At 39.2% G+C, this 22,939-nt stretch overlaps 1 protein-coding gene across 6 annotated transcripts in view; it reads left to right on the forward strand.

Moving 5' to 3' along the window:
• The window catches only part of ythdc2 (YTH domain containing 2), a 46,717-nt gene extending 24,113 nt beyond the window's left edge, over nucleotides 1-22,604 (forward strand). For 3 of the 6 annotated variants that reach the window (XM_030435965.1, XM_030435966.1, XM_030435967.1), the window contains exons 8-32: nucleotides 63-165; nucleotides 352-508; nucleotides 1,744-1,851; nucleotides 1,971-2,119; nucleotides 5,577-5,712; nucleotides 6,681-6,807; nucleotides 8,080-8,145; nucleotides 8,843-9,021; nucleotides 9,119-9,215; nucleotides 10,033-10,120; nucleotides 10,333-10,413; nucleotides 10,523-10,605; nucleotides 10,792-10,897; nucleotides 11,432-11,551; nucleotides 11,676-11,948; nucleotides 12,462-12,588; nucleotides 12,829-13,034; nucleotides 13,772-13,961; nucleotides 14,863-14,954; nucleotides 16,107-16,226; nucleotides 16,455-16,606; nucleotides 16,933-17,107; nucleotides 20,122-20,328; nucleotides 20,440-20,622; nucleotides 21,695-22,604. In XM_030435965.1, coding sequence (XP_030291825.1) covers nucleotides 63-165; nucleotides 352-508; nucleotides 1,744-1,851; nucleotides 1,971-2,119; nucleotides 5,577-5,712; nucleotides 6,681-6,807; nucleotides 8,080-8,145; nucleotides 8,843-9,021; nucleotides 9,119-9,215; nucleotides 10,033-10,120; nucleotides 10,333-10,413; nucleotides 10,523-10,605; nucleotides 10,792-10,897; nucleotides 11,432-11,551; nucleotides 11,676-11,948; nucleotides 12,462-12,588; nucleotides 12,829-13,034; nucleotides 13,772-13,961; nucleotides 14,863-14,954; nucleotides 16,107-16,226; nucleotides 16,455-16,606; nucleotides 16,933-17,107; nucleotides 20,122-20,328; nucleotides 20,440-20,622; nucleotides 21,695-21,766 — 3,397 coding nt within the window. In that variant the 3' untranslated portion in view covers nucleotides 21,767-22,604. The remainder of the gene's footprint in view (nucleotides 1-62; nucleotides 166-351; nucleotides 509-1,743; nucleotides 1,852-1,970; nucleotides 2,120-5,576; nucleotides 5,713-6,680; nucleotides 6,808-8,079; nucleotides 8,146-8,842; nucleotides 9,022-9,118; nucleotides 9,216-10,032; nucleotides 10,121-10,332; nucleotides 10,414-10,522; nucleotides 10,606-10,791; nucleotides 10,898-11,431; nucleotides 11,552-11,675; nucleotides 11,949-12,461; nucleotides 12,589-12,828; nucleotides 13,035-13,771; nucleotides 13,962-14,862; nucleotides 14,955-16,106; nucleotides 16,227-16,454; nucleotides 16,607-16,932; nucleotides 17,108-20,121; nucleotides 20,329-20,439; nucleotides 20,623-21,694) is intronic. The other 3 variants (XM_030435968.1, XM_030435969.1, XM_030435970.1) reach the window with 3 other exon arrangements.
• The last annotated feature ends 335 nt before the right edge of the window (nucleotides 22,605-22,939 follow it).

Here is a 22,939-nt window from a genome sequence, read left to right on the forward strand (position 1 = left end):
CTTCTGGAAATCAGTTAGTTTGCTCAATAAGGAAATGTCTCTTGTAACTGTTGAAATCTTAGGGTCTCCCCAAAGACACTGCTAACCTTTTGCACCAGTGGAGTGTTCCTCAGAACATTGATGGCTGGAGATGCCAGCCTGACAACTGTGACACATGTCATTGTGGTGAGCATCAAAACTCAAGAAACTCACCCACTCTGTATTCCTGCTGTATGAAATACACATATTGGAAGCTTATGAAATACACATATATAAAGATTAGATTTTTTTCTAAGTTAAGTAACATAACAGCAGGCTGAAAAGCTATGTTTTGTTCTTCTGTCCTATCTTGTTCTTTCTCTATATTAACAGGACGAAGTGCATGAGCGGGATGGTCTGACTGATTTCCTGCTCACTAAAATGCAGGATGTTCTTCAGAAGATCCCAACATTAAAACTTATTCTCTCCAGTGCTGCTCTGGATGTAGATCTGTTCCTGAAGTATTTTGGCTCCTGCCCTGTGATCAATCGTAAGTCGTACTGAGTCCATAATTTTAAAAATAAATTCTAATCACTACTAACAGTGACAAATGACGTCCTCATGCAGCTGAAATTGGTAAATATTTGGGGGGGGGAGTCGGTGGAGGGAGTCACACTATGCAGGGTCAAGGTGAAGTTTGAACAAATGTCTAGTGAGTCTTTTGTGGAAGTTGCACTTGTACCAGGAGTTGCGTTGCGTCCTTTGTGAAGAAAGACCGGATCCTGCGGACCTTTTAGAAGGCAAATCTGTAGGATCGGGGCACAGCAGTGATGTTGGGGGTGCAGGATAGTCCATCGTTGAGTATTATACCCAGGTTCCTCGCAGACGATACTGTGGCGTCCTCGACAGTGAATGACAGGTCCATACAGGGACAGTCTTCCCCGGGATGAAGAGGAATACAGTTTAACTAAGGTTGAGCTTGAGGTGATGCACAACTGTCCAAGTGTAATAATACCGCCAGTGAAAAATACGAAAAAATTAGCTAGTTTACAAAATAAACGATAAAGGAATAACGCAACGTCTTTGAATTTTGCAAGGAATATCAGCACTTTTACACACTAAAGTAAGGAAATTGAAATAATCCTTCTTGGGGAAATCTACCGTTAAAAATAACCCTAATGGTCAAAAATAAATGACTGCTGAGGCTCAGAATACGCATACAACAAACAATAAAAACGGTGAAATTTAGATTGGAGGGCCGAATTTGAAAAGATGTCTTAATTAAAAAATTATTTGGATTACAGTTATGGTGTTATGCAAGGTCTATGAATTTGATATAAGTTTCAGCAACGTTTTTTTCATTAAAGCAATACAAACCACAAATAAATGTAACTGATTAACTGCAGTAAAGTTTACTTTAAATTGACTCTACTTACACATAAATCATGGCTTAACAACAAGAATATTTAACAAAAGTATTAGTCATGGAAGAAGGTTGTGCACTTTGATGTACAAGGTGACCGATCTGCCAGGGGAACTTCCAAGATCATGGCATATCTTAAAGATGATTTTTGAAAGAGGTTTTTCACTTTGCATCAATAATATTGAACTGCTGATCACTGAATCAATACACCAATACTTGGTTATTATAAACTGAAACACTACAAATTGTTGCCACAGAAGGTTATAGGTTATGTGTGTATTAGGAATGGGATGGTGATTGTTATTATTATTGCTGTTGTATTAATATGAAATAATGACAATTTAAAACATTTATATTTTTAGTCAAAGGAAGACAGTTTGAAGTGAAGGAATTCTTTCTGGAGGATATCCTGAAGCTGACGGGCTTTAACGATAAGGACATGAGGAAATACAAGGAGGAGACACACAGAAGTATGAACCTTTTATTAATTAGTTCACTTAGTCACACTGTGGGAAAAAGAAATGCATCCTAGCCCTCTGTCTTACGTTGTCTTAATTTCCCCTTTGATCCTCACATAATCTGGTCTCAGAGGAGAAGAAGCAGAAACGTTTGACGGAGTGGTGTAAGGCTGTGGAGAAGAGTTGTTGTGTAGAGGAACAGATGACCGCATTGTCTGCCACAGGCTTCCACCAGGAAAGCAACTCCCTGGAAAGAGGAGACGGCACCTTCAACAAAACCGTAAACCAACAAGCACACACACCACTCTTTTTGCACCACTCCAGTGAGTTTAATCAAGTCTAGTGTTCAGCATCTAATCAATTCAGCAGTGGGCCACCTGAGCCACCCCAGTGCATCATCTAAGCAGAGGGAGGAGGACAGAGGACAGGAGGGATGACTAATACTGATTCATGTCCATGTTCTTCGCTCACTGTCTTTTGTCAGAAAAAATATTCATTTGACTGACATTAGATTTGATTCCAATGAGAAATAAAACTGCAAGCAGTGATGAACGGGCCCTCGCAGTCTGCGCACGTCGGGCTGTGGCATTGTCGGACTGCGCGCTCACCTGTTACAAGCATGTCATGACGGGGAGAAAACAAGCAGTGAACGTCATGACAATCAGATGATGTTTGTCTGACTTCCTGTGTCCAGTGTGTGGCGCTATGGATATGACACAGTATTGATGCACAGATCTATTCATGGCGACTCCCTCTAGATTTCTGAGAGATTTGGCCGAGATAGGAAATGGTATGAAGAAGTTATTAGGACTCGATGTTTCATGACGAAGGATTTTTATGGCGGGCACCGCCACGGCCAGAAGGTATGACATAGGACAAAGATTTTCCTACCATGTCTTTGGCATGGTCCGAGGAGTATACTGACTGACTGTGAAGTCTGTGCTGTCCAATCTGTAGGAGAAAGAAGTGAAAGCATGATGTACGGCAATATTTCATAATGGCAGCCAAATTCAAAATGGCCGACTTTAAATGAATGTGTAGATGTATTCAGGGCGAGACTGTCTACATTTATGAGGAATTTTGTGGAGAGGGGGCATTGTATGTGGAAGTTATAAGGACTTGATGCTTGACAGCAAAGGAAAAAAATGGCGTCCGCCGTCACGCCCACCAGGTATGACACAGCTGAATGATTTCCATAACTTTTGTTCTTTAAGGCATGAAGATGATACTGAGTGAATGTGAAGACTGTGGTGTATAAGCTCTAGGACAAGATAGTTTTCAAAGTAGGCATGAATTTGTTAAAAACGCCGCCACACATCAAAATGGCTGACTTCCTGTTGGACTGAGAGTATGGGTCCAATGGGTTTTTTGTCCGTCTGGTCATGATGAATGTGCGTACCAAATTTCGTCCGTGTATGTGCAACTAGGAGGCAGGGCATCACAATAGGGGGCGCTACAGAGCTCGCAGGTCACGACCACGCCCCATGACAACACAGATCTTTTCAGGGCAACTCCTTCTACATTTTTGAGAGATTTGGCTGAGATAGGAAATTGTATGAAGAAGTTATGAGGACTTGATGCTTTACGGCGTAAGGATTTGAATTGACTGCTCCACTGCCGCCAGCAGGTATGACGTAGCATAAAGATTTCCATAACTTTTCATCTTCAGGGTCAGAGGATGATACTGAGTGACTGTGAAGTCACTGGTGTTACGTCTGTTGGAGGAGATAATTTAAGTACGAAGATAGGCAATATTTCAATATGGCGGCCAAAATCAAAATGGCTGACTAAATATTGATGCTGAGATTTATTCGGGGAGACAGCCTCTACATTTATGAGCAGTTTGGTGTGGATAGGAAATTGTATGTTGAAGTTATAAATCCTTGATGCTTGACAGTGAGGGGAAAAAATGGTTTCCACTGTCCCGCCCACTAGAGTATGACGCAGCTGAAAGATTTCAATAACTTTTGTTCCTCAAGGCGTGAAGATGATAATTGAGTAAATGTGAAGTCTGTGGTGTTTAACCTCTAGGACAAGATAGTTTTCCAAAGTAGGCGTGAATTGGACAAAAATGCCACCACACATCGAAATGGCTGACTTCCTGTTGGACTGAGGGTATGGGCCCCCAGAGTTTTTTGTGCGTCTGCTCATGATGAATCTGCGTACCGAATTTCGTTCGTCTACGCCCATGTGGAAGGCAGGGAAGAACATTAGGGGGCGCTTCACAACCATGCCCAGTGACAATGCAGGATCGTAATTTTCGCCGAATGTGATGTATATTCCAAATTTGGTGAGTTTTTGGGTATGTTCAGGCATCCAAAACTGCAGTCAAACTTGGAGAAGAAAATGTCTTTCCTTCCAATTACAATAGGGACCTCGCAGGTCTACCTGCTCGGGCCCTAATTATTGAGTGTTTATAGAGCTCAACAGTGAGGTTCCGGAAGTGAAAATGCCATTGATATTCTGAATAGAGGATTTTGATTATTGGCCATAATGTCGTAACCATTCAAAGTAGACTTACCACGAGTTATGAGATTGTGAAACGATGGAATATGATCCTGTAGAAGCCACAAGTTCGTATGATATCAACCTTGTTTTAAGAAAAACATGTTTTATTCGCAATGTCATGGAAAAGTACTACACTACCCACAATCCTATAGTGTAACAGCGACGTCTCTGGTTGGTGGAGCTCACTGTTACCATGGAAATGTTTACCGAACCCGCAAATTTCATGTTCGCTAGTTACTGCTACCACTGAGACTTGTAGTAATTTTTAACCCTTTTGACACTCCTCTCCTCATCTCTAAAAAAACGCAGTAGGTCAGAAAATGAAATCATGGCAGCTCTGTGGTAAACGATTGTAGAGTTCAATGGTAGCAGTAACTAGCGAACATGACATTCGCGGGTTCGGTAAACATTTCCATGGTAACAGCGAGCTCCACCAATCAGAGACGTTGCTGTTACATTCGCAGTGGTTTATGGGATGAGTAGTTCCTTTACTCTTATGATAATTATGTACACAGTCTTGTACCTTTTGCTTTTTTTTCCATTTTCCAAAACTTTTTTTGCTCCAAATTAAATGTTTTATTGTCACAATTCATCTTGTAGTTTATTGGCTTGGTTTCAGGCTTTAAACTCTTTATATAAGGATTTTATAACGTCAATGGAGTGATTGATTGGGAAATTCACTTCCAGAAATGGAACCGTTAAAAAAGTGGGCGGTGACTGTTGAGCTCTATTGTGACTTTGCTGTTAACTTAACTGTTGCTAATCTGGGAATGGCATTTTGTCATATTCAGAATATAAATAAGCTCTGATACTGTTTTATGTCTAATATTTTTTTTAAAGCAATTATATAGATGATTTTTGGTTGCGTGCACTGCACACATACATGAATTGAAATTTTTTCAGCATAAGGTGGTTCTTTAAAAACTGTCTTTAAGGTTGGCAGATCTGTATATGTGTATACATATATAAACAATATAATTAAATGTAATTATTTGCTTTGAATGATGTCCTTAAACCTGGAAAAATAATGCTTGAAAGAGGAATAGAAAGGCCTTGAATTTCACTTGATAATGTCTGTATCAACCCTGGAAATTTTGAGACACAACCCCACCTCCTCCCAATCTGATGACAGAAAGAGGTTTCTGAGGCTTCATCCAGACAAGTTATATTGAGTTTTAGTGTTGTTTAAAAACCTGACTGTTGACTCGGTGTGTGATTTTGTGTGACAGAATGAGCATGGCACAGAGCAGTTGGAGCAGTGGCTGATGAAAGAAATGGACTCCTGCATTTCTAACATTTTCCTCAATGAAGACCAGGATGCTTTCACTCAGCTCTTCAACCTCATCCTTTATGAAAGGGTTAACGGTATTGCTCTCACAACTTCTCTCTCATTCATCTTTTTGGAATTATTATTGTTTTCTTTGGAGGGTATACATACATTTTTAAATGCGTATGCTAGTACTTGAATGGTAATAGTAAATTCAGTTATGATGATTTACCTTTTTTGTCAGTTGTTCAAGTCACAGGTTGAGAAATTCCTGTCTGGTGTTTTTTTGTTTGGTTTACCAGTCAACTGTTTTTTCAACTGAATTTCCAGAAATGTTATCGTTTTATGATATGCTATATGGTTTTTGTGATATCGTTTCCATGTGCTTCTCATTAAAAATGTCTAATATTGTCACGTAACCTGGAAATAACCAGAAATTTTGAGGATTAAGAAAGTAGATAGAGATGTCACAAGTCACATTGTTATTCTAAACAAAGACTCAAAACATGGTTAGACTAAGGTCAAAGATAAACCTTCTTTTAACATCATATATACGTACACATGATCTCTGCCTCGCATATCTACCTTCTGTTTGGAGCATAAGTCTTTCTTTCACAAGAAGCAATATACACATGAACAATAGGGGCAGTGTAGGGCTAGTATAGTGGTAGGACAATAAGGGAAAATAATTTGTACAATAAGCACTTTAGTATCAGCAGGGACAACAATAGAACAACAAGCTAATGTGTGCCATTTAGTAGTGTCCTAAGTATATAGGCAAACATGTGAACAACCACTGAAACACTTAATCGATACATCACACTTAGTTCCAAGAGATATACAAACAACTTCATCTCAGATACAGAATTGGCTAAATAGACAACGCAACACTCCTATCAGCTAAAGTACTGTTGAAAGAAGGCTGTCTTGTAGTGGTCTCAGAGTAAAGAGTAAAGTGTAGCAGTTACTGAATCACTTCTAATGAACATAGAATGAGAATGACTGAATGCATTTGATATATGTGAATGCTCTAGCTGTTTCCTCATACTTGCATTCTTTTACCTAGTGGACTACAGGCACAGTGAGACAGGGTCCACACCTCTGATGGTGGCAGCAGGACGGGGGTTCCTCACACAGATGGAGCAACTGCTCAACATGGGGGCCAGCATCAACATGAAGGCATCCAATGGATGGTAGGACATTCTTAATTTTAAGATGATGTTAGGCCACTAAATTAAGGTCCCATTCAGGTGATGCTAGAGACTCAAAATAGTATGAATCACATGTGGACCATTAAAATCACACTACTGGCTGAAATCACTATAACATCATATGTAGGAAAAAATTAAATGTCAATCAATATTTGTACATAATCATAATAGAGCTGACATAACAAGATGAATATAGGAATGCAACATTGGGTTAAGCTTGACATTGTCGTGCTATGGTACAAAAAAAATAATAGAAAGACCAGACTATATAAAGATACACTGCCAGCTAACTTAACATAACTGTTATTTGCTGACAATCAACTTGGAGTGAACACACATTTACCTGATTGCTGTTCATGCAGATCACTCAAATTATGTTTTTTTACTCTTTTCATTCCGCTTCACCTCTAACTAAAGTTGTAAAAACTGACACTGCTTAGACACACTTTCCTCCTCGTCCAAGCTTTTTCTTCTTGTCAAGCTTGATTTGCCCTGCAGACACTGGCAGAATCATGAATCGGCATCGGTAGTGAATGTAGTGTGTGTATGAGTGAGGTGTGTGCGTGCTGCTGTTGAATTGAAAAGAAAACACTAAGACGAACCCAGAACCTGTAGCAGTGTGGCGCCTAGAAGAGAGAGGGAAATGAGACCAAGCTGGCATTTATAACCTTTGTAGAGGCCTAGCCAGGTGTCAGCACCATGCCCAGACGACCCTGTCTGTCTGTCAGCTCCTGCATCATGGCGAGCATAAAGGGAGGGGGTCGTAACACTTGTGGCACACTGACTCTTGCCTGTTTATGGCATACGGTCAGCTCCTTGCATTGTAAACAAAACAACTAACAGTTCAAATCTGCGTAGAGATGCATGCACAGAAGAAAAGCTCACATTTCTGGTCAGAAGGAGAAACACAGCTTCTTTTAAGCATTTTGAAACACTTGGTTATCAACAGGTTATTGGATATGCATAAATATAGCAACATAAGACTGTGGTTTAATGACTATGGGGCATGATTATGTTAATGGGTGTATAGACAGCTGCTTGTACACAGGAATATCAGTAGATATTTCTTTTTCCTTTGACATGTAAACAGCCTAGTTGGATTGTCTTCTTTTTCTCTTTAAGTATAAGGACAAAAAATGCAATACTGTGCATCTAGATGTAGCCATTGTTTTGTTTGTCAAATATTCCTTCAGGCTCTGGGGTAATGTAAATGCTTTGAATACATGATGCAAAAGTATTCTCATTTCATTTCAGGACAGCTTTAGACTTTGCCAAACACTTTCAGCAAACAGAGGCTGTGGATCTACTCAAGTCCTCCATGTAAGTATAATGTGAACCTCAATGCACAACACATGTAATGTGAAGTGAAACTCATATCTCTTCCTATGAGTTTCTTTTAGAGTTTTCTTTTAGACTTTTGCACATAAATGGCAGCTCTGGCTGAAATGTTATTTCAAAAAACAGTGTGTATCCAGCACACACACAAACATTTGAATTTACTCGCACAAACGCACACACGCCCCCTGATAAAGAGAATTTAGTATAGAGAAGCCTCTACAAAATGCAAATACAATTCACCACATGATGATTTGTGATGCTTCCTAATTTTTGTTCGCAACTTTTTTGATAACGATGTACCAATCTTATTCCTAAAATTAAAATCTCAACTAAAGTGGGACTTCTGGAGGTAAACAACTTGAATGGAAACTTGAATTATAAAAGATATAAAATCATTCACTGAATCTGAGGGACTATATGAAAAGTCTTGTGGAGAAGTGTGAGGATTCTGAAGAGGTATTATTTCTTTGTTCTAATGCTTAAATAGGGCAGCTTTACTAAGCTTTTATATAGTAGCTCCTTCCAAAAGAGTGTTTGACTGGAATGTTCATTGAAGAGATGCATCATTCTCTTATTATTTTTTTTTTTTAGATTTGAATACTTTTGTATAAGGTTTATGAATTGATAAATGTGTTGGACCCCTGATCAGCTTGTAGCTACATTCTTGTTAACTGTGTAGTCCTTTGGGGGAGGTGAGCGGCCTGGACGAGTCCACTCTGCTGCAGTGTGGCAGTGCAGAGCTAAGCACTGAAGACCAGGAGCTACTCAAACTCTACCACCACAGCTTTGATGATGAGTTGGTGGACCTGGACCTCATCATGGAGCTGCTGCATAATATCTGCTCCACCAGCAGTGATGGTGAGCCTCAGCACATATCTGGATTTTAACAGCATAGCTGCTTGATTTTGATATTTCAGGATTACCTGAATGTGAGATTTTATCTGTTGGTCTTCAGGTGCTGTCCTGATTTTTCTTCCTGGATACGATGAGATAGTGACACTCAGGGACCGCATCCTGTATGACGATAAAAGATTTTCCACCCACTCTGAGAGGTGAAATATATACTTGACATAAGAAGCATGGAATTCATTCAAACACCACAATATTTCTAATATAATGTTTTATTAGTGAGATGAGCAGGAAAGGGTAGGTTATGTCCATTCAAAGTCATGTTAAGATGTTTCTTCGTGGTTTATACTGTACAGATACATAAATTAGAAGGCATTTCATATAATAGATAATAAAAAATGTTGGGTTCAGAGAAAATACTCTCCATACCACCAGTTGCTGTTTATGTCTATATGTTATTGCATGGACATTGTTCATTGGTCTGCTTGGTGTATCTGGGCAATTGTATGTATGTCAGTCGTGGACCCCAGGTATATTAGCGAATTGCCATAACATCAGCAGATGATTCTCCATATAAACAAACGTAGACTGCGACATAAACAATATAGTAGGGTTAGAAATCCAAGCATACTGTGACATCACAAGAAGCTTTGTGGAACACTGTCAAATCCTGGAGTCGATGCTCAGGAGCATGCTGTTGTTAAAGCAAAAGGGGGACATATCAAATACTGAGATATTCTGACGTTCATTGAACATTTTTAAAGATTCAGCTTTTGACTCAAAAACTGTTAAACTGATATTATATTAAGTAATGAAAAAATGATTACATTCAAAACAAATGCAATATAGAAATATTTTTGACCAGTGGTCTCAGAGTTTTTGACCCTACTGTATATATTTTTGACATGGGCCTTATTTTTCCAAATTTTTGTTCATCACATCAGTTGATTGTGTTGAGCATAGTATGGCACAATGGAATTTTGTGTAGTGTGTCTCTGACAGAGATGTGTCGTCTCTCAGGTACCGGGTGTTCACTCTACATTCAGATATGCAGACTCGGGATCAGAAGAAAGCCATGGACACCTCTCCACCTCGTGTCAGGAAGATAGTGAGTTTCTGATATCACTGATGTCAGTGGCTTTTTTTTATCATCAATCAGCATTTGTCAAGACACACTCCACATTCATACTTACCGTCAAAATAAAAATGCTGAGAACTGTACAGTAGTATGGTTTTCCTTTAAATTGAATTTCACCCAATATTTGAAGGAAACTCATTATTTTTCAAACTATATTATAAATGATCACTTCTTCTTTTCAGATTCTTTCTACTAACATTGCAGAGACAAGCATCACTATCAACGATGTGGTCTTCGTCATTGATTCAGGAAAGGTCAAGGAGGTACAGTCACTGTAAAGATTTACAACTCGAGAATAACATGAATTCTAACAATATCATTTTAAACACCTGATTAGAAATTAACTCATAAATGTCTTTTTTCCTGTTAAAGAAATCCTTTGATACTCTCAGTCATGTGTCCATGTTGAAGACAGTTTGGATTTCCAAAGCCAGCGCTCTACAAAGGAAGGGAAGGTAACATTAAAAATGTCAATATTCTACATTTGTTTATTTTATCAACTAATGTTAAATCCCACATCTCACCTGATATTGTATTTTTGTCACTAAATGTGAAAGCCTCCATTGGTTTTAGTATAATTTTTTCCCCACTGATTTACTTAAATGTGTTTGAATCCTCCTGAACATATTATGTATCATCAGAGCGGGGCGCTGCAGACCAGGGATTTGTTTCCACCTTTTCAGTCGACTCAGGCACAGTAACATGCTGGAATTCCAGGTTCCACAGCTGCTGCGCATGCCACTGCAGGTAATGAGATGTACCATACATACTATCCTACATCAGCAAATGAAGCAAACGAGATCTGCACAGATGTAGATTTTCTTTTTATTTGGTCTGATGCTTGAAGATAACCTTATGGACACGCTATAGTGATAAACTAAATAACATTGATGTGAATTCATGAAGTTTGGTTCAGTAATGAATTTATTATAGGTCTTCTGAAAATGTGACCAAATCTGCTGGATCAAAAATATACATACAGTAACTTGAGTGATAATTTTTCGGCATTATAGAAAGTTGCGTGTAGTGTCCTGAAATATCAGGATCAAATAAGCCACATAGATGAATCTGCTTCTTGTGCTAATTTTTGACAGGTTTACTCTGAGCTCCTTAAATTGTTTTTATCTGTTTCCTTTTATTTTGCTATATGAAACAGGAAGTGATACTCCCATTTTCTCATGCAGAATAAGTAAATCCTGATGAACATGAACACAGTGATCCTTACAGATGCTGTGGACTCACTAAGAGCATTCTAATGATATTTTCTGTTGTGCGTTTAAGGAGCTGTGTCTACAGACCAAACTGCTGGCTCCTTCCTCCTGTCCAGTAGCAGACTTCTTGTCCAAGGCTCCACAGCCTCCTTCAGCACATGCTATCAAGAATGCAGTGCAGATGCTAAAGGTAGCAAGTTTTAACAGATGCTATATAGCACACTTGATTCAAATCTCTTACACAATACACATACTACAGTATTACAGCAATAAGTCATTGAGTTTCTGTTGGCTCCTTCCACCTTTCTCTTCAGACAATAGATGCTATGGACCAGTACGAAGACCTGACTGATCTGGGCTACCACCTGGCCGATCTGCCTGTGGAACCCCACCTAGGCAAGATGGTGATGTGTGCTGTGGTGCTCAAGTGTCTGGATCCCATTCTAACCATTGCCTGTACATTGGCCTATCGTGACCCCTTCATCCTTCCTGCCCAGGGCTCTCAAAAAAAAGCTGCTCTTGACTGCCGCAAAAGTTTCACTTCCAGCTCCTTCAGTGACCACATGGCCCTGCTGAGAGCCTTCCAGGTAGGCAAGGGATCATGTAAGAAGCATGTTTTTGGTGAATGTGCAGTAGAAAGTTCTTTATTTTAGGAGAGATATAAGATGCTCAGACAGATAACCAGGCATTCAAGAATAATAAGTAAAACACATCCGGAAGATTAAACGTGAATTGAAGGGATTTGACGTGGTATTTACTGCCAAATGATTTACTGCTATTTACTGCTGGTAAACACTGGGTCCTGGAATTTGTGTAGATGCCACTTGACAAACAACACCTAATCAAAAACCATTGCAGGTTCACAAGTACATCCAGTCATGGCAGTGACTATAAAACCTATAATGAATTGATATTTGAAGGACACTTCATGATTTTTTTTTTTGTTTCACTCATTCCATCACAGAAAAAAAATACAAGTTGTAGAAATAATTGGAAATGATGACTGCATGATATACATTACATGTCCTTTACAAGTGTATTTAACTTTTGACCGATATATTTAATATATTTTCCCTCATGTTTGCCCTGTGTTGTGTCAGGCATGGCAGAAAGCCCGCAGCGAGGGCTGGGAGAGGGCCTTCTGTGAGAAGAACTTCTTGTCCCAGGCCACCATGGACATGATACTCGGCATGAGGACGCAGCTGCTGGGACAACTCCGTGCTATTGGTTAGTAATGCTATCATTTTTATTCCAATCTCCCACCACCAAATGAGTGGTATGAACCAACCTCACCTAGCAAAAGTCATTTGCAGTATTTGTCAAAGTCCTATGATATAAAAATACAAATATCAAAGTCCATCTTGGCTGAAATTCGCCGAGAAAGCAGTTGATGAAAACTTAAAGGTTTTTTCTCAGATGAATAAGTAAATATATACCAAAATTTGAAACATACTGTTCCTTCCTCAGGTTTTGTCCGTGCCCGTGGGGGCAGTGATATCCGTGATGTCAATCTGAACTCTGAGAACTGGGCTGTGGTGAAGGCAGCCCTGGTGGCAGGCATGTATCCAAACCTGGTCAATGTCAATCAGGAGACCTCCCTGCTTTCCAGCAACAGGGAGAAGAAAGTCCACTTTCATCCCACATCTGTCCTGAGCCAGTCCAAGTTTATGGAGGTAGGAAAAAAGATAAGTTTGTTCATATGTAATCATGTCTTTGCTTGAAGACTTGGCTGTAAAATAATTTTCTTTGTAGAATAAAATGACATAAATATATCAAATTCAACACATTTGTTTCTTAAATGTTTCTTTTTAACTGTACATAATGGTATGGTTGTTCACATCCTACATGGAGAAATACACAAGTAATCAACTCTACTCTTATTTGGTGTATGCTTCGTCGGATGATCACTTCTGGAAGCAATTACATAGTTTGTTTTCTAAGTCATTGATAATATTGCCTGCTGTCCTCTTGCTGAGAAATTCTGCTTTTAAGCAAAGCTTGATTCAATGATGTGAATAACATTGATCATCTCCTCACAATAAAATGTTCTACTGAGAATCCTGTGTCCAGGATATACCACCTGACACACCACCAATCAACCATCATCAACCACTTTCTCGAAAACCTACATAAATTCCCATGCCATAGCTGGGTGCATTGTAATTGAACAAATAGAGTTGAGGCTAGAAAAATTAAAAATAGGATAAAACTCAGAAGCTGTTGCAGTTGCTTCCCATGAAAATCCCTTCCAGGAAGACACAAGGTTTCTTCTGATGAGGTGTTTTAATGTGATACAGATGGAAGAAGTGTTGAGTGTTTAGCCTGACATAAATTTTGGCCAGGATGATCATTTTTTCAACGTAGTAGACACTCTCCTTATTTATAAATGCCCGTGTTTTTGCTGTTTTAGAACCGCAAAGCCAAATTGGCCCACGCCTATCCCACAGACTGGTTGATCTATGATGAGATGAGCCGAGGCCACAGGATGGCCAGTGTCCGCTGTTGCTCCATGGTGACACCCATCACTGTAGCCATATTCGGAGGTTGTGCCAAGCTACCCAGCTCTGCCCTACAGGAACCTGCTGTACAGAAAGTTACTGGTAAACAAGTGTGGGGGGGAAACAAAACTTATTTCTATGTGGCCAGTGATAGTAGTGTTGTCCGCATACTTAGTTCTCATGATTTCTTGAAGTACAGTCTTGGGAAAACGGTGTGAATACAGGAGGGGGCTTAACACACAGTCCTGGGGGGTGGAACAGTCTCCTGTCAGAGTGGGATGTTAAAAATGTCAGTAATAACATCACCTAGCCGATCATCACATGTTTTAGTACATGACTAGGTAGGCTACCAGAAACCTTATTTATATTCACTCTCAGCATGTTTCTTCTCACATCTGCTGTGGTTTTCTTTTCCACTTTTCCTTCAGGGTTGCGGGATGTTGCCGCTTTTTATCCCCCCGTGGGGGGTTGCGGGGCTTGCTGGGGCCAAATCCAATTTGACTTATGGGCGAAGGCCAGGGTACACCTGAGCCTTTGATTTAGGTTAATCCCTTTTGGGGTCTGCTTGATTAAAATCACCATTTATAAGGGAAATTCGATCTGGTTGTTGAGTCAGTTTGCTGCAACATCATGCAAATCCTGTAAAGCATTTGTTTTAGGTTGCTTCTGGCGGAATGTACACAGCAACAGTAAAAACACCCCTGAATTTACTGGGCAGCATCAGACAATTTTGCCGGCATCAAACATTTTACATATGCTGTCCATTTATTTTAACTCTGTTCAAGCATAAATGATTTTTAATGGAGACCCAGAGCCCTCATCCTTTCCCCTTAGCTAAATCCTGTGTCCCATCCAGTACAATAGGTTGATCCAGGGTGTTAGGGGTTAACCACACCTCTGTGAAGATGTGCGCACAGCAGTCTCTCATTTCCTGTTGCTTGAAGTTGAATTAGAAGCCTCCCTGTGCAGATTCAATCTTTTGTCTCTATGATTTTCCCTGCAGATAGTCCACTAGATGACATCAGTGACAGTGAGACAGAGGACCTTGCTGGGTTGAAGATAGATGACTGGCTCATTTTCCAAATGGAAAGAGAAGTGAGGAAAAATTGCTCACCCTTCAATTGCAAATCGTGTTTGAGTTTCTTGTGAATTTTCCTTGTTTGAATAATAATTATGAATATTAATAATAGGGCTGTTGGCACCCTCACAATACAAATCGATTTTTGTCCAATCCCAGTCAGAATCGATTTTCGATTTGAAAAACAATTCTCAATTTGAAATTGATAACGATTAAATAAAAAGGAAAGTGGGCATTATTTTCAGTCTTTTGCCCTAGTTTATTGTGTGCTCAGCAATTAATCTGCTGTAATACAATATGAGACACAACTGGGAATGAGAAGTTTTGAGGTAAAACAGACTGAATTGTTATCTTCACCACAGAGTTTGTCTAACATATTGAAGGCTACAGTGTGCTGTTTAATACAATTTTAATAAACAAGTTAACAGTGAGCTACCCAGTTTGCAGTGCAGGGGTTTTCGTTTGATATTAATACCATTACAGCACAGTGGGGTGGGGCTTTAGGGATTTGTCTGGCTGAGCGGGACAAATGCATGCCTCCCTCTCAGTGAAACTGTCTGAGATGATCACACGCAGGACACAAAACAGATAGAGACAGTAGTTATAGTCTGTGAATGGTTTCACTTATTTTCCCTGTCCCACACTGGTGAAAAAATGAATTTGCCAGTGATGATTTTAACTGTATATTAAATACTGATTCTCAAGTTCAAGGAAATAATTTTTATGACAGTCTATGCGTCACACTATGTTTTAATTATGTTTTAATTAATATGTTAATTTTTTGATCTGATACAGAGAGGCCATTGTTATAAACAGCAGTGAGGTAGAAATTAGGTGATGCTTAGATACAATAAAATATTGATATATTAATGTGACAACTTCTTGATATATATGTGGTTATATTTATGGTTCTACTAATTGCGCAATACAAAAATAATCTTTAAAAATATTCAACAAAAATATCATTAGATTAATCGACTAATCAGGAAAAGAATTGTTGGATTAACTGCCACACACACGAGAGGATTTCCTTTTTATGAGTCAATGCACATAGAAATTCTTGAGTCAATACTGAAGTGTTGTCACTATTGTTTCTATCCTGCCTCGTATTCAATATCTAATGTTTTCTTACTTGCGTGCAATTTCATCTCTTCTTTATTTGTTGTCAGACTGCAGGGCTGGTGTTTGAACTGAGGCAGAAATGGCAAAGTTTGTTTATCAAGAGGATCCGCTGCCCTTCCAAGCCATGGTCTCAGCAAGACGAGGCTGTCATTCGCACTCTGGTTTCTGTATGTTATGTCTCTTCATCCTCTTCATTTTTGTCTTCATTTTCTTATCCTCTTCCTCCTTCTTTAAAGTTTCACTTGCTTCACAGGAGGAAGTTATGTATCAGTTATGAATCTGAATAATGACCCAAACTCATACAATACCTCAACCATTGTACCCCACCTCAATCTTTGCTAATATTAAAAGCAATGTTGAAAATTGTGAGCCAATTTCAAACTGATCTCCCTCAGGTGCTCACAGCAGAGGAGCAAGCGGCAGGCCTGCAGCAGCCTACAGGGATTGGCCAGCGGCCCCGGCCCATGTCATCAGAGGAGGGACCTCATGATTCTGTGAAGAACTCCAAGAACAGCCCTCAACTACCCACAAACACAATGAATGACAAGTACTAAGCAGTCTAAAACATAGAAACATGTACATTGCAATGTGATTTATTGTTGGGTTTCACCTCCTGACTGGCCTGCCTGTCAGCTCAGTAATGATCCCTGTCAAAGGACAAAAAAGAACAAATATCAACTCTTTCCTTTAGAATCTAGTTTTAAAAGGAAACGCAAATTGATGAAATATACCTAAGATCTAAAATAGGAGGAATCAGAAATAAAGGCATGTCTCAGTTCCATATGAATGCCAGGTTTGAGAATTTAGAATAATAAGTCAAGTTGGATTCACTATACAACCTTATCACTGCACCATTTCATCACTTCTCCTCAGAGCTTGTAGGACACCAGCAGCCTCAGGTCGGCTTCAGATGAAACCCATTAGCAAAGATGAGGCCTCACTGCCCATTAAACAGCTCTCTGATGAGCGTCACTTCTACAATACATTTCCCTGCTCTGTGACTGCGGACAGTCCCTCTGAAAGCCCTGGTCCCTCCTCCTCAGGAAAGGTAATCCCTGTCCTTCAAGCACTGTTAATACTCCTTATTATCTTTGTTGACATTTTAAAGCCCATTTGGGTATGATAAGTATACTGATGCATCCATTTTTGTTTTTAGGACTAGTAAGACGATTGTGGTAAAAAAGGTTGCGTTGTGTTTTTGATTAAATTAAATTGGGGGAACATGTAATGAGAAGGGTATACCGTCAGCCAGGGTCCTCCATACTACCATCATCATCATCATCATCATCATCATCATCATAAATACGATCATCGTTCACAAAGAAGTCTCGCTCTGAAATGAGTCCGAGTTGGAGAGAGGAGTTTGGAGGTTACTTAGAGGAAGTGCCAGCAATAATTTATTTAAAAAGTCATGGCTGAATATTTAACTGATTTTTACAATCTAGATGAAGCAAAGACTTTAACAACAAACCTTTTTGTGGGATTGAGTGCAAGACTTCTCCTTTAACTAGAGTTGTGTTTCTGGTATCAAACATGATCTTACTATTTAACAAAAAAATCTCTCTCTCTTTAGGAATTGTTTCTGTAATAACGTCAGGCACATACAATAACAATCTCAGCCTGTTAGTGACAAAAACAAGCACTTTTAGTAGATGTTACTGTGACTGGTGGCCAAAAGGGTTATGCTGCAGCCATTGTAGCTTTGTTGCCGATACTAGCTGAGGTGATCAACTGGACTGATTCTGAAAAGTATGAATCATTTAAACACTTGAACATGTAAATTTGCTCAGTTGGTAGAGCAGGTGTCCCATGTACAAAGGCTTTGTCCTCGCTGCAGTGGCCCTGGGTTTGACTGCTGGCCTGGGGCACTTTGCTGTGTATCACTACCTTCATCCCGTTTCCAGACATCTCTGAAGCTGTCCTATCAATAAAGCCATAAAAAGACCTAAAAAAAACATGTATACAAAAAAGGGCTTGACATGTGTGTACAAGACTTTCTAAGCATAAATTCAGACAATTGAAACAAGATTGTAGAAAATAAATGTAAGAGGCATTATTCTGCGTGTTGTGATGTATTTCCCATTTAATACGCTAATTGGAAATAAAGACAGTTACAGCTCTCGCACAATTCTTACCCTCCATATCCTCATCATGAGTCATAATAAAAATGCAGGCCATGTCACTGTAATACAACTTGAATCATTGAATTATGTTCATTTTTCAGTCATTTGCAAACCAACTGTTATCTGATGATTTTAAGAAGTAATCCTGAGCACGTGGTAGTGTCCTTTTCACAATCATTGGTTTGACAAAGTTGCAAATGTCATCCCATCCTTGCTTCTGAATTACTTAGCCTCTCACAGGTACCCCTTTTTATACCTAATCATGATACTATTACCTGTTACCAATCAACCGGTTTAGCTGTGGAATGTTTTTAGAGCTTTCCACACCTTTCAGTCTTTTGTTGCCCTGTCCCAACTTGTTTGAAACATGTTGCCATCAAATTCAGAATGAACAGCTATTTACAAAAAAATATGCAAATTCAAACATTAAATATATTGTCTTTGTGCTGTTTTCAATTAACTGTATTTTGAAAAATTAGCAAATGATCACCTTCTGTTTTAGTTGTTTTATAGTGTCCCCCTTTTTAAACTGGGGTTGTAATTTCCATTTTAATTTTGTAGTCATGCAGCTCCCTCTATAGACACTCTAGGCTTTGCACACGTTTTTTCTTGCAGTACTCCCCAATGCTCATTCACCTTGTCAGCGTTGGTATCTTCCCAAACTATATGCAGCAGTTTGTTGCAGGCTTAGTAAACAAGGATCATCTGCGAACAGTCCTGAATTCACCAGTTCATTAACCACTTTGTCATCAGTTTGTGGGCAGCTGTCCTGCGGTCATTTCTGATTTAATCAGCAGAGGCAGACATTACAGGCAGACGTTTGGGTGTCTGAGGCCAGGGCCAAGAGCTTTTGATGAGGCTGTGGTGAATACTCATTTGAATACATTTTTACCACTATACATGCACTTAAAGATCCAGTAGGAAGTACCAAACTACACTGGAGAAACTGAAATATATAGAATAACCAGAGTATAGAAATATAAAATATAACTAAAAAGTAAAAATGTTAGGCAATAAAAAAGGGAAGTAAGGCATTGGCAACTTCTGCCTTGTAATCAGGAGTCTTTCAGTCCTTGTGCTTTGCATACAACCTGACTGAACTGTGACAGGGGGTCACACATTACAAGATCACTAATAGTGGAGCTGTTAAGCTCAATAATCTTACTTTTTATGAAAGAAGCATGAAACTTTCAGGGTTTGTTCTTCAGGACAAAAGTTTTAATTTAAGATATGGAGGCATTCTCAGTTTGACCTCTGAGGTCAGCTAGAGGTCATTGACCTCTGTAATATGTCATTTTCATGCACAAAATTGTAAATTTGTGTAAGCCACTCACATTCCTAGTAACCTTCGCTGCACTTGATGATGTTGATCTCTTAGAGTGCTATCAATGGCATAGATGAGTTCCTCATGCCCAGAAGCTTGGAATTACATATTTGGTTTATGTTTCTATCACATTTAGATCCTAAGATATGCACATTTACAATTTTGTGCATGAAAATGACATATTACAGAGGTCAATGACCTCTAGCTGACCTCAGGGGTCAATTACAGAATGCTTCCACATCTTAAATTAAAGCTTAGGTCATCAAGAACAAACCCTGAAAGTTTCATGCTTCTTTCACAAAAAGGAGATTGTCCATATTTTAAGAGCTTAACAGCTCCACTATAAACTAAGATGTGACAAAGGAAGGACACAGTCCAAACGGTCCAGATTGTTTGTGCGCTGAGTCACGGCAAAAAAACAAGGAAGAAATGGAAAAGAATATAAATGAGAGGATGGACTAGCAGGATGCGTGGGCAGCAAGGATTATTTCAGCACTGAAAACATTACACTGCCTGCTCGTATTGTGGTTCAGCGAAAAATCGTCTAAAATCTATTTGTGTGAACCAATTTTAGGTAGGTGGGAGGTGCAGGTCAATTTATCCTCTTGTTCCCAGCAGATCTCAAAGCCAGTGTCTCATTTGGCCTCTTCATCAGTGCAGTACTTCATCATGAAGAGCAGCAACATCAGGAACATTGAAATTTCTCAGCAGAAAGGTATCTGGTCCACCACACCGAGCAATGAGGCAAAACTCACCAAAGCCCTACTGGAGAATAACCTCATCATCCTCATCTTTTCTGTTCAGGGCTCTGGACACTTCCAGGTAACAGTCTAACAGAGGGGGAATGTAACATTTGCCAGAAATGTAACCCCACTGTAAACATCGAAAATAAATAAGAATGGACAAAACTGGAGTGTTTTGTCTTTGTCTTAGGGCTATGCTCGAATGGCATCAGTCATCAGCCAGGAGAGCTGCCAGGACTGGGACTTCATGGGACTAGGAGGGGTTTTCAGTGTGAAGTGGATCCACAAGGAGAGTCTTCCTTTTCACTGCACCCAACACATCCTCAACCCATGGAATGACAACAAGAAGGTCCAAATCAGCAGGGATGGACAGGTGAGAGTATATATTTATAGAAATGTTTTCTCTATTGTATAGATTCAGACTGTGAAGATGTCTGACTGGAGAGGCAGAGTGTATGAGGCAGCCACCATGCTTTGATGCTATCTTGAATATCTCCAACAGATGACTATAATTTCATCAATATCCTTCATCCTGACTCATCCAGGCATCATCCCGTTTTGTAACGGCTGTGGTGCTCTACAATTAACTATGAGCATCAGCAGAGTGCAAACCCTCCCCACTGTGTTCCTGAGGGCAATTTGATGTTTAGACAGCACTGATGAAATATCAAGCTGAATTTGTGTTGATATATCATTTACACTTGAAAGGTACTTGTGGGATAGTCATCATAAGCCCAAATAATACTGCTGATTTGAATGGTAATGAAAAGTGGCCCGATAAGAATGCATTATATGAAGTGAAATCAAATGTGTGAGAAGAATTGTTGGACCTATAATTCATGTAATTTCTACAATCTCCACCTCACCATCTGTGTCGCCAATTCACCTTGCCTCCAAAAATGTTGAGAGGCCTGGGTCAGAGTTTGCTTGCAGGTGTGCACATTCTGCCGTGACGGTGGATTTTATAGGTCACAACTTTTGCATGGGTAGTGTTGTACGCCTCGTTCAGACTCTGTTATCTGCATACCCAACATTTATAAATAAGACCCCAGATCTGGCGTTATTAAACATGGTTTATTTAATAATGAATTAGGCTTGTTTGAATTAAAGGGGACTGTTGAGCCTTGTCCTTCACATTTCACTCAGAAAAATGAGGTCCCCAGAACAATATTTGAAGCTAGAAAGGTGGCAGGTTCTGCCATAAATAAAGTGAAACAGTATACATTGTGTTGTCCTTTATGGTCAGTTTGTGTATTCAGTTAGGCATAACAAATCTGTCAATTCTGATTAAAATTTCTTCCCCAAATCTACAAAGTGCTCCTTGAAAAAATAGATAAATACAATGTTGTTAATTGTTGCAAAACTCTACCAGTGGCTTACATGTCAAACTGTCATTACTGTATTTACATTTTTTTCCTGTCTCTTTCTGTTTTTGTCTCACATAGGAGTTGGAGCCCCAAGCAGGCAACCAGCTACTGATGCTGTGGGAGAGAAACTCTGAGAGTCAAGTTCAATAAGAGGTAGCAGCACATCACTTCCCTGCACAACACTCCTGCCACTTCTGCCTCAAACTACACTCATTCACTGTATATTAATAGAACCATCTGCTTTTCTATCGGGTAGGAAAGAGATCTTTTAGATACTGCATGCATTAATTTTACTTTGCCTTAAACAGCACTACAACACTGCACTACCAGTTAAGGGGAGATGGCCAGGCAATGGAAGATTGACTGATTTATTTGAAAGCCAAAGTTCAACTATTTTCTTCTCCTGTTTCTTGTCTGTTAAAAAACAAGCTCTCATTCAGGATTTACTCCGTATGTTCACATTGGTACTTGTGTTATTATAAAACAGTATGTTTGAATATTCATGGATGTTCAACAGGAGTTTAAATAAATTTGATTAAACATGTTTGTATCACAAATGTTATGATTTGATTTCACTGTTTATTCAAATTGTTGAAAACCGTTCAAATTGTTGTAATGATGTCTAGTTAGTTTTTATGTTTCATATATACAGTACACAAACACTTAAACTTCTGAGACTGGCTTTCTCAGAATGATATGATGTTTATAATGTTCTATGTTGGAGCTTTGCCCTTATGATGTTTTAGTGCCTTGGGCTCTACTGGGCATCATCAGGGACTATTTATAGAACTCATTTAAACATATTTGTCAGTTTTTTGTTTTCTCCACGAAGACAGAAAACTGTTGTAGTATTTGAACCTTGAAAATTCAACATTAATTTTAACTGCTGTATGAGGAGATGTGAAAAATGTTTACTATTGAGTTAAGGCATCTGAATGATTGTATTAATGGGATCACAAAAATAAAGAGTGATGTCATGTTTCAGCTCTGCTGTTGGTGTGATGTGTCCTCTGTCACAATCAGAGCAAAAGTACAAAGGGGCTGATTAAGTGTTGCTACATACATCTAAGTTGCATTCAATTACCAGGCAGAAACAACTGTTAAATGGTAACTACACCAATTTTTTCACATGAAAAGTGTGTTCAGAGGCAAAGCATGTAATCTCATAAATTGCTTCCAGTGATGTTCCTCTGTGGCTCAGTTGCATTGTGGGTAATGTATTTGCTAGGTTTAGTACAGGAAGGAGAATGCGTGGAATTAAAAAGATGAGATCTCTGTTTCTGCTGCCTCCACTTTAATCGTTTATTTGTATACTGTCTAATA

The sequence above is a fragment of the Sparus aurata genome, chromosome 12 (assembly GCF_900880675.1).
Source record: "Sparus aurata chromosome 12, fSpaAur1.1, whole genome shotgun sequence".
In the NCBI taxonomy this organism is placed as follows: Eukaryota; Metazoa; Chordata; class Actinopteri; order Spariformes; family Sparidae; genus Sparus; species Sparus aurata.